Source organism: Vigna radiata, chromosome 4 (assembly GCF_000741045.1).
Source record: "Vigna radiata var. radiata cultivar VC1973A chromosome 4, Vradiata_ver6, whole genome shotgun sequence".
Lineage (NCBI taxonomy): Eukaryota > Viridiplantae > Streptophyta > Magnoliopsida > Fabales > Fabaceae > Vigna > Vigna radiata.
In genome coordinates, this window is record NC_028354.1 from 5220063 (window position 1) to 5232157 (window position 12095).

The 12095-nt window shown below is 27.6% G+C and overlaps 1 protein-coding gene across 2 annotated transcripts; it reads left to right on the forward strand.

The window, feature by feature from the left end:
* The first annotated feature begins 8145 nt into the window (after positions 1-8145).
* On the forward strand, positions 8146-11163 carry LOC106759015. 2 transcript variants are annotated; one of them, XM_014642028.2, is made up of 6 exons: positions 8146-8437; positions 9253-9366; positions 10168-10263; positions 10353-10466; positions 10552-10780; positions 10880-11163. In XM_014642028.2, the coding sequence occupies exons 1-5, from the start codon at positions 8231-8233 to the stop codon at positions 10777-10779; spliced, it is 759 nt and encodes a 252-aa protein (XP_014497514.1). In that variant the 5' UTR covers positions 8146-8230; the 3' UTR covers position 10780; positions 10880-11163. The 2 variants fall into 2 exon arrangements, with proteins under 2 accessions (XP_014497514.1, XP_014497515.1); XM_014642029.2 differs by having other exon boundaries at positions 8147-8437; positions 9253-9357.
* The last annotated feature ends 932 nt before the right edge of the window (positions 11164-12095 follow it).

Genomic DNA, 12095 nt, shown 5'->3' on the forward strand with positions numbered 1-12095 from the left:
ATATGGATAATTAATTAAATTAAAACTATATTTAAAAGGAAACAAAGTAAAAAATGTATTATTTTGTAATTTATTTATAATATATATATATTAGAAATTATAGACTACGATTATCAAATTTAAAATTTTTGTTTTAGACTACGGCATATATTATGGTTTAATCATAGCTTGACCTCCAAAATAAGGGTTGTTGAAGTGAATAATTAAACTGTGTTGGTGTTATTTGTGTTTGGTGACAGGAGTACGGAAGAACTAGGGCTTGTTGAATGAAGCAATGGTTTTTATAAGTGAGATGTGAGTGATAGGACTTGACCTATGTGAGTGTGTGCTTCTCTACTCCTTCCAACCATGTAGGAAGTCTTTGGTTTGAATAGAAAGAGAAAGAGAAATAAATATTCTACACCTTAGTGGATTCACTTTATGGATATATAAGAAACATATGAATTTATTATTTGATCACTTTTTGGGCTAATAATATATTAATAATGTAAGTGTGAGTTTAGATTATAAAAAAGTTTAAAGAATAATTTTGATGTATTATTTTAAAAATTAGTGTATTATATATGTGTATATAAAGGTTTTGTGATTCTTTATTTATTAAAAGAATGATAAATGTACAAATTATAATAATGTCTAAATTATAATTAACAAAATATTTGACATATTTAACATTTTCACTTAAATTGGTGTATGAATATTACACATTTTCAACTTGAATAAAGATCCATTAAACACTTTGTTTGACACTCTTTCAGTGAGAATATTAGCCAACTACAATTCTGATCTTACAAAGAAAAAGAAAACTATTTCAGCTTTAAGTTTCTCTTCGATGAAATGTCTATCAATCTCCACATGTTTTATTTTATCATGTTGCTTGAGATTGTGAGCAATTGATATAGTTGACATATTACCATATACATTCATTTGGTTTAAAGTCTAAATCTGATAACACATTTTTAATCTACAAAAGTTCACATACACCTAGTGTCATGCCTCTATAACTTCTGCTTCAACATAGATATTGCTACTACAAACTGTTTTTTACTCCTCCAAATTATAAGATTTCATCCTACAAAAGTAAAGTATTTAGAGGCAGATCTTTTATCATCTTATGAATCTGTCCAATATGCATCAGTATACCCTTTTACCTTTAAGTTTCCATTATTTGAGAACAAAATTCCTTTTCTAGGAATGAACTTCAAATATCTCAAAATCCTCTCAACACCCATATGAAACTTTCGTGGGTCATGCATAAATTAACTAAAACATTCACTCCATAAGTAATATCTGGACTTGTATGAGAAAATAAATTAATTTTCCTACCAGCCTTTGGTATCTCCTCTATCTATGCTTGCTGAATTTTAGCATTGAAAGAGTTTATAATTTTGTTCAATTGGTGTATCAGTTGGCAGTCCAGTTTCCGAAAGTAAGTCAATAATATATTTTTTTTGGCATAAAAAATATCATGTTTTGATCTAGTTACTTCAATACCTAAAAAAATATTTGAGGTTTCCAAGTTGTTTCATCTCAAATTCAGATGCAAGGTATTGTTGTAAACTAGAAATCTCATCTTGGTAATTTCCTATAACAATCATGTCATATACATGTATAATCAAAGTTGTAATTTTTTCTTTTCCTTTCTTCAAAAATAAGGTGTGATCAGAGTTACTTGCTCTATAGCTAAAAGCCTTCATAGACTTGGTAAACATTCCAAACCATGCTCTTGGAGATTTTTTTAATCCATATAGAGACTTTTTTAAATTTGCAAACCTTCATTTCAATTGAATATGTCATGCCTCGTGAAGAATCCATATAAATTTCTTCTAAAATTTCTCCATGTAAGAAAACATTTTTCACATCAAATTGTAGAAGAGACTAATCTCGGTTTGCTACTAGCGACAAAAGTATTCTCATAGTGTTGAGCTTGGCTACCATTACGAACATCTCTTGGTAATCTACACCATAAGATTGAGTGTAACCTTTAGCCACAAGTCGTGTTTTATACCTCTCAATAGTTCCATCAACTTTATGCTTAATTGTAAATACTCATTTGCATCCATAGTCTTCTTCCCTCTTGGTAAGGACACAAGATCTCAAGTGTTGTTTGTTTATAAAGTTGTCATCTCATCAACCATTGCTTTGGTCCATCTAGGATTTGCCAAAGCTTCTTGCATATTACTCAGAATAGAAATTGAAGATAATTGAGATACAAATGATGCATAAGATTGGGATAACTTGTGAGATGACACGTATTTACTAATGAGATATATATTTAACTTTAGCTTGAAGGTCTGGTTCATATTTAGTTAAAAGTTGACCACTGTTAGAATGGGATAGAAAATTATATTGAACAATGGTAGACTCAGTGTTTGGTGTGTTAATGGTCTTAAACAGCCAAGAATCAATTTCATTATCAATTTCATCTAAATTAGTATTATCAAGGGTAGGATAAAGAGAAACAAGTTCATGATTAGTTTCATCTGCATTAGTATTATCAGAGATAGGATCAGAAGATATCTCTAAAGAGTTAAGTCGAACTTGTGGAGAAGATTGAGCCAATTGGTTATGATCAGAAGACACTGTATTATCCAAAAGATTGGCTCACTTCCTGCAGAATGATCCTCACGTGATAATTTATCTTCAAAATATAATTTTATATATGAGATATCAAACATATTAACATCATGATCATGCACTTCACTTTCATTGCCTCCCTAAAGTGTTGAATCAACATAAAAATAATTATGCTTTTTAAATGTCACATCTATAAATATATAAAATTTGTTTGAAGGTGGATGGTAAGCACAATAACCTTTTATGGTTAATCCATAACAAAAAAAAAAAACACATTTGATAGCTAGTTCTTCAAGCTCTGTACGTTGATGAGAGTGTAAGTGAACATATATAAACATATCCAAAAAACATGATGGGGTAAATAAACTATGGAAAGAATTATATAATGATCAGACAACACATCTAAATGCCTTCTAAATTTAAGCACACTAGAAGGGGTTCGATTAATTAAAAAAACCACAGAGCTCACGGCCCCACCCCATAAATGAGATGGGACATTACCATCTATCAAAAGTGATATTATCACCTCTAATATATGTATATTTTTCCTTTTAGTCACTCCATTTTGTTATGGTGAATAAGGACATGTAGTTTTATACAAGATGCTTTTAGAGTTCACGAACACTGTTAATTTAGTCTTAAAATATTCCCCTGTATTGTCTGATCGAATGACCTTCCTTAATAGATGTGTTAAATTGTGTAACAATCGTATGATAGAAGGAACGAACCACATCACACACATCACTTTTATGTTTAAGAAAAAACACTCGGATTACTCCTATATAATCATCAATAAAACTAACAAACTATTTTTTTCAATTATGTGTAGACTGTGGAGTAGGATCCCAAACATATAAATTTTCTTACTTGAAAACAAATAATACTTATGAAAAGTCAAGTAATAAAAAAAAACATAACATAGATATGTAAATATTATAAAACAATTATAAAGTTTAATTAAAGAATAAAATCACATTTCTTAACTAGAAAAATAATTTGAGATAAATGATAATTAATTTGGAGAACTAGAAAAACAAGAAAAGAAAATAACAAAACAGTTGTATTTTCAAGAAATAAATAAAAAAAGAGAGAAAAGTTTACATAAACTTTACTATATACCATTATTATTATGAGATATTTTATACAAATTAATTTATATTTTTTATATATGTTAGTTTATAGTATTTATTTTGGACTATAATACATTTGGGCCAAAGTGCAAAATTGTGTTTGTTATTATCGAGTTTACAGTAAAAATCACAATATTACATTGACTAAACACAGATTCTCAAAATTTGCTGAAAAGCAAAGATGAAAGAAAATTTGGGATATTAAGTTAAACTTGAATGGAGATTTTAAATAATTTTTTTTTAAATAAGACAGAGAAAATTATGGTTGAGGATAGAAAATTTAATTTAATTTTTTATAAACTCAAGAAAATGAAAGTAAATAGTGAGAGTCCCTATTGTCACCTCAATCAATAAATTTGATGACACCTTTCTTTTTCCATATTTGACTTGCCTTATTTCTTTGCCACATTAATCCTTCTTTTTCCCATTTATTGCCAGGTGTCTAATCCATTAATTATTTTTTAATTTTTTATTTCTTGTTTAATAGAACCAAAAGCATTGAGTCTGGTATCCTTGATTTACTGTTATTACAGGTCAGATAATATTATTGGTTGTGTCTGCATGAGTTGTCGCAAATGCTTTTAACTTTATCGGTGAAATTTGTCACAGTGGTCTCCCTTTCATTATGAGTATTCAGACTCGGTTTAACCTAATTGGACCTCACTATTTTCGCTTTTTTTTTTTTTATATACTATGCTTTTAAAAATTGTATTTTTTTTTTCTGAATGAAATTGTATAAATTAAACTAATGAAATCCAGCATAATTATATTTTAATGTTTTTTAAATTAAATTTATTTTTCGAGACACTATAAATTGGCCTTTATTTTCAAATCCATCTATTAAAGAAATCTAAATTGCAAACAAAGTTGTTTTAACCTTAAGTATGTGAAAATGTTATCATGATTTGAAATAGATGAAAAATAAATAAAAGGTATTTTTAAAAATAAAATATTAATTATGAAAAGAATCAAAAGTCTTGGACCCGTGATCTTGGTTTTCTGTGTGCGGCACACAGGTCTTAATCTGTGCATGCTGTACACAGTTTTTCATTTTGTTACATACTACATTTCTCTTACAATTAATATCCTGACACACAAAGTGGTCCTTTTATTTATTCCTTCTGAAATGATTTCTTGTATTTATTTACCGTAATCAAATTTTGCACATAGAACAATGTTATCACCAGTTGTGGGCTCCACAGATTTGTTTTCTCGAAAAAAATTTAAATAATAATTCTGAATTCTTCTCCACGTGTCCCAAACGTAGGAAAGTAAAATTTTACCGTTATAATGTAGAATATTCTCTTATATCTTAATTTGATTTAAGAATTGAATAAGAAAGCAAAATAAGGAGAATTTATCTTTGTAAACTCTTTGACTATCAAGTATTGAGAGTGAGACAAGTAGTGAAGTGAAAATAGAAGAAATAGAGTGTGAATGTGATATCATTAGAAAAAGTAATATTTTCATAATTTATAAAAAAAAATTAAGAAAAAAAGGACTCCAATTCATTAAAGAAAATCAAACGGGTTAATGAACACATATATATACATATATATTATATCTATTAAAGTTATATTATGTTATCTATGGTAATCACTTTTATTTTCAACATAACATTATTCAATTCTTTTATGTGGATTTGAAGACATGTATATGTTGAAGGCACCATATCACTACATATACTAAACAAAATATTCTAACAACAAATAATCCAAATAACACATAATAATTCAAATAATAAAAAAAATCTTGATCATATACAAATTTTTGAAAACATGAAAGTAGGTGAAGAAATGAATGTAAACTTTGAAATAATTTGAACGAGAATATGAATAACATCAATATGAGTTGAAACATAATTACACATAAAATAACAAATATGTGAGTGATTATCATAGTGTAGATAACTAAGTATAAACATAAATTGAAATTATAAGATCAACAAGAAGAGAAAAACAAATGAAAGAAGAAGAAAATGAAAAGAAAAAAAGAAGCGAACCTGAACGAAGACAATGAAAATGATACCAAGCTAAAGAAAGAAGAATGGAAAAACTCATCTTTCGTTGCAAAGGAAGAAAAGTTTGTCTTTTTATATAGTGACGAGAGAACTTTTGTGTCTACAGTAAAAAAAGTTTAAATTATTTATAACCATATAAATTACAATTTCAACTTAACCATAATATTTTTAATCAATAGTTTCAAAAATACAATTCCTTTGATATAGTTATGTTATTTTTATAATCATAGTTTATCTAATAATTTCATAGTGAATTGAGTATAAATTGCAATTGTTTTTTTATTTAGTATCATACATTGTTTTGTTAAATATTATCTTAAAAAAAAGAATCAAAGTCTTATACATTTATCAACATTAAGTAATGTCAGTGAATAAATAGGTGATGTTAGTGAGTAAATATGTTTTTATCCTCAAATGGTAACTATTATTAACAAAATAATAGGTATTTTGCTTTTGCATAATATAAAACAATGAATTTTGTATAAGGACACTTATAAAAATATCATTGTATATTTTTCTTAAACTCTAAATGCTACTTTTTTTTAAAGAAAAAGAAAAGAATATACAAAACACTCTCCAGTTGCATTTTCTAAATCATTACACAATAATAATGATGACAATAATAATATATTAAAAACCGTACCAATCAACTACTTAAATATGTAATATATTAAGTAGTTTGAATCCGCAGACATGTACTATGTAGTAAGAATCTGGATCCTAAGTATGTCTTGTTTATCTATTTATATTTTTATGAACATCATACAATATTTAAATATTCATAAAAACCTTTTATTTCTAAGTATAATCAACATTTTTTATAGGAGTAAAATGAATTATTTTGAACAATTTAAAAAGAATTATAATAATTTGAATTAAGTCTAATTTTAAGAAATCAAGTATGACAAATCTGAATTTTTTTCACTCTTACAAATTTTAGAGTTTAATAAATAATATATTATTTTAAAAAACCAACGCATAAATGATCTACATCATCATCTATAAAATTAAAAAAAAAAATATATATATATATATATATAAATAAATAAATAAATAAATAAAAGGAAGTACATTTTTCTTCATCCTCACGAACAATATCTTTATAATATAAGTTATTTTCTAATATTAAACTATCACCAACTTAAAACGTCTCCAACTTTATATGATTCTTCCTACTTTCCAAATTCCATGATAAGTGTTTTTTTCTTTATATCTGTTTTTTTCTTAGTGCATTGACAACCATTGTCATAATATATAATGAACAACATTGTAACCTTTTACTGTATATCTTTGCTCATGGTTAATATGAGAAAGTGCATATCCTAGTTTCTTTCTCACTAAAATCAAATAGACTGTCTTAATAAATATATATTCAATTTTAATAATTCTTTAAATACGTGAAAGATGTTCATATTCTGTGTAGAGATGAAAATGTAAATACTCAGAGTTGTAAATTTACTACTACTTTAAAGTATATGTGAATTTGCATTATTTTAACTTTTAAAGATAAACCTAAACCCTAATCACATTGATTAACATGAAAATGCAATGCTATGACAAACTTATAGAATATAAAATATGAAATAGGAAATATAAAATATAAAATATGAAACATAAAATATAAACTATAAACTATAAAATACAAAATAAATAAACTATAAACTAAAAAATAAAAAATGAAAAATATAAAATATAAAATATGAAACATAAAATATAAACTATAAACTATAAAATACAAAATAAATAAACTATAAACTAAAAAATAAAAAATGAAAAATATAAAATATAAAATATGAAACATAAAATATAAACTATAAACTATAAAATACAAAATAAATAAACTATAAACTAAAAAATAAAAAATGAAAAATATAAAATATAAAATATAAAAAGATTATATTACATATGTTTTATTTTTAATTTAAGTTATTTTAAATGAAAAAAAAAAATTATCCTCCTCTAAAATTATTATTGCAGTTAAAAGGCAGAATTACACATAAGGGGACTAAGAAAAGTTACAAATCAAAAAATATCTAATTTAGTAACCTAACAATAACATCATTCATTCCCATAATCAAAATGGATAACATTATATATTATATACTTTCATAATCAAAATAGTTTCTTTTAGTTAATAAAATTGTTAATTTGAAAATTATTTTAAATGAAAAAAAATAATTATCCTAATCTAAAATTATTATTGTAGTTAAAAGGCAGAAATTTAGGAACATAACAATAAAAAGCAATAATAACATTATATAGAATCTTAAAAAAATTAATTAACTAATTAATAAATTAACTTTTTCTCAAAATTTAACTTCTCCCATACCCTAAACTTTCAATTACCATTCAAGACGCGTCAATACAAGATGTTTACACGTAACAAGCAGGATAGTTTTGGCAATTAGAAATACTGCGTGAGATGTAAGAGAGTACCTGCGCCGATCAAAATGCAATATAATTTCCTCTGCTGTTAGCATTAGCAAAGCACAGACACCACGCTTCAATGGCGTGGGAACCCTCTCAGCCAATGCTAAACCCACACCAAGATCGGCCGCAAAACATTGTCAACACCCTTCGAAACCCTCAGAAGACTCGCAAACCCACCCTTTCACCGGAACTGCAGACTGGTAGTTCCTCAAAGTTTAGTCTTCCTGAGGGTTGGATTAAAGAAGAAAGACCCCGTCGCTCTAACCCTACGCATGTCGATAGGGTATACCTCTCATCCTTTTCATTCATCATTCATTGTTTATTCATGCATGCATGCATACTATATCACTCTCATCTACTCACAATGTTACTGCTAAGTTTTGCATCCACTCAAAGCAACACATCTAAAAGGGAATGACACAGTCCAAGAAGGATTTTTTATTTTATTTTTTTTTTCTTACTATAAATATCTCTTTTCATAGTCTTTGTTGCTGCTGCTGATGCTATCGGCTGAGACACTCATACTGTGTTTTATGGTTGATATACAAAATCATGTTGCTTTGGCACTTGCGCACTTTATGTGTGTATGAAAATGCTTTTTGTGCTGTTATAAAAAGTTAATTCCTTGAGTGAATATTAGATGATGAAAAATTAGTTTTTGACCTTAGATTGGGGATTAATCTGAAGTTTTCTCATTCCTGGATTGCTATTTTGTGTAAATATTTTCTTTGAGAGAAACATGGTGGTATATAATTGGTAAAAATAATCATGAAGATCAAAGTTTGTGGTTAAGATTTTCAAGTTTATGTGTAAGAAGAAAAAAAAAATCTATTTGGGGAGAAATCAATTCCTTATATTTCACAAGGATTACTTAGAGTTCACAAAGAAAAAAGTTATCATTTTAAGTAGAAAATTTACTCTTGTTGACCATGTATGACAATCAACACACTATAGATAGGAAAACTATTTGTTTTCTTTTTCTTCTATGTTATTCTTTTCTTCACTAAGCACATTTGATATTTAGAACTGGGTATCCTTCCCATTTTTGCAAGGATTTGATTTTAATGTCTTTTTTCTTTTATTATTTTGTTTGATCAGTATTACTATGAGCCGCATACCAGAAAGCAGTTTCGTTCATTGTCAGCTGTTCAGAAATATCTAGCAGGAGAACCTATCCCTCGTAGAAAAGGGAAACCAAAGAAGGTAGAAACTGTGAGTTCTAATTTTATATTCTGTATACATTTTTGTTGTAAATGTGCATTTGTAATCAGTTTGAAAATAAAATAGAGAAATTCCTGTGACACTGACAGTTTTCTCCTCTTATTAACAAGGCTTTAAGAGTGATCCTGAACATCTTTTTGGTATCATACTCCAGTTTGGTTACCTCACACAGAAGTGTGATTGTGCCACTCTTTCTATCTTTTAGGGTTGATGCAGAAGGATGAGTGTTAAATAGGATGGATATTAAACACAACTGATTCACAGTCTCATGTCAGTCTAATTAAAGTGTCTACATTGAATCTTTATGGTTGGATATGAGGATTATGTAGAATCTTATTCAACAATTTTCTTTCTCAACTTACTTTCCTTGAATTTCTGTGAAGGGTTAAACTATGCTATTCCGTTGAAGTTGAAGTTGTTGATATGGTTGTTGTATGGCTAAACTAGCCTCCCACCAATCTATGAAAAATGCCTAGATCTCTAATTATGATTGCATATACATACTTCATCCCTTTCTTTTAGACAAATTGTTTTCTTCACAGTTCTCTTTTGGCAATTTGAACTTCTAATTGCTCATCTGCTGCTTTTTGTTTGAAGCTACAACATACTTCTTTTGGCAATTTTATTTTCTATTAGGGTATGTCACCTGTCCCACTATCCCATACTGCTGCTTGCTCTTTCACTGTACCAAAAAAAAATGTAAAAACTTGGGGAGGTGGAAGACTGTATGATCCAGACTAGTGGCGTAAAGTTCTCTTACTGTTCTTGATCTAAAGCTATACTTTTCTGCAGAAACTTACTGAGTCTGGGGAAGCACAGCAATCTAGTTCCATGAGAGATGTTTCTGATTTCTTATTAGAAGAAAATACAAGTTCAACAGCATCAAAGGTGAAAAAAAAAAACAAATAAAAAGTTATCTTTTGCTTGACAATGTTGTGGTTTCAACATACTAAATTTAATTCATGGTTCCTGTTCAGTCTCCAATGGGAGAGAAAAGAGTTCGTGGTACAAGATGTGACGGAGAATCTGTCTACAAACCCTCTTCACTAACAAAAGAAGAGTTGTCATGGAAATACTACATTCCCTCTAGGGTGAGTTTCAAAACTACATAGACTTTATACTGATAAAAAACAAAAGAACATGATTTTAATGCAGCTAACTGAATGTCTTGTGAAGAAATCTACCAAGTTGGATCATCAGAACAAAACCATATCAGAAAGCAGCGGAACCTCTGAGCATAACCTAACTTCATCACCACCAGCAAAAGTAAGCTGGGTTTTGTCTGGTCGCACAGGAAACTGGAACCCTAAGGTTGATGGTTCTCCTGTGCCACAATCTGAACAGGTGAACTGGTCCGAAGTATTCGCACAATCCATCCGTCGTAATGATGGACCTAACAATTGAGGTAAGTTTCAAATAAGTCAATATTTTTTTCATATGGGTTCATATGATTTTCAAGGTTTTCAAAAGTACTGAAAGAGTTGTTTTTCACTCCACTTTGCAGGGTTCATAGCTGATATATTAATGGGGATATGCTGACACCATGGAGCTGCGGAACCTTATCTTTAAACTATATGCAGACATTATTCTATTTCAACTATGTAGTTTGTACCATGCTGTTGTTATTAGATTGCTTAGCAACTTCTAAACTGTGTAATGTTGTAGTTCGTGCATCTTTATCTCTTCAATCTTGAACTGTATAATAACTGGTCTATCCTATATGCATGCCTTGGTATTCATAACTTTTTCAAGAACAGATCACATTTCTTTCTGCATCACTTTACTATATAAAACCACATCGCCTTTGCAACTTTTTTTCTTTGAGTCCATCCAAATAGTGTTTTCTTTAAGCTTTCCTCTGGCAATTCACTCTGATATCTGAAACTCATTAGATTAGAGTCACTTAAGAGGACAATGTTAACTGTTACTATAGAAATGCTTATAGAAATTTTAGACTCATTTTTCCATTCATTTAAACATTATTTTTCATTTTTTCATTATAAAAAAACACTTTTCCATTATTATTTGTTATGTAATGAGTTTCTGTAACACGATTGAATAATAGAGAAAAAATACAAAAAATTATGAAAGAAATGCCAAAAAGAAAATATGATATAAGTTGCCATCGGTTTTTCATCAAAATCATTTACAGATGAAAAAATTCATCACCTTTTATAAATGAATAAAGAAAATGTTTATAAATATTGAAGGGAAATAACAATATATTGTTTTTAATTAGAAGTCTTCTCTTCCATCATGTGTGGATCCTCTTCTAGTGCATTCTCTTCTGTCAATATCTGATAAATTTTTTCACACAATATAGAATATAATATGTATTAACTCTCTTTCGTTACTTATATGCCAGATACATTATCTTATGATAGAAAACTCTATAAAGAAAATAAATTGAGTGATGAAAGAGAAATTTAAAAATATTTTACGAATTAATTACAAAATTTTAATAAATATTTTTTTATAATTTAAAATACATTTTTAATTTATTAAATACATTTTAGTAGAATAACTGAATACCCAAAATAAAAATATATCATATTAAGAAACTAAAATTTATTTAACTTTATACATATATTTCTTAGGCACGGTGATATATAAATATAAGTACGTGTTATGTATAGGTGTGTATAATATATATATATATATATATATATATATATATATATATATATATATATATATATATATATATATATATATATATA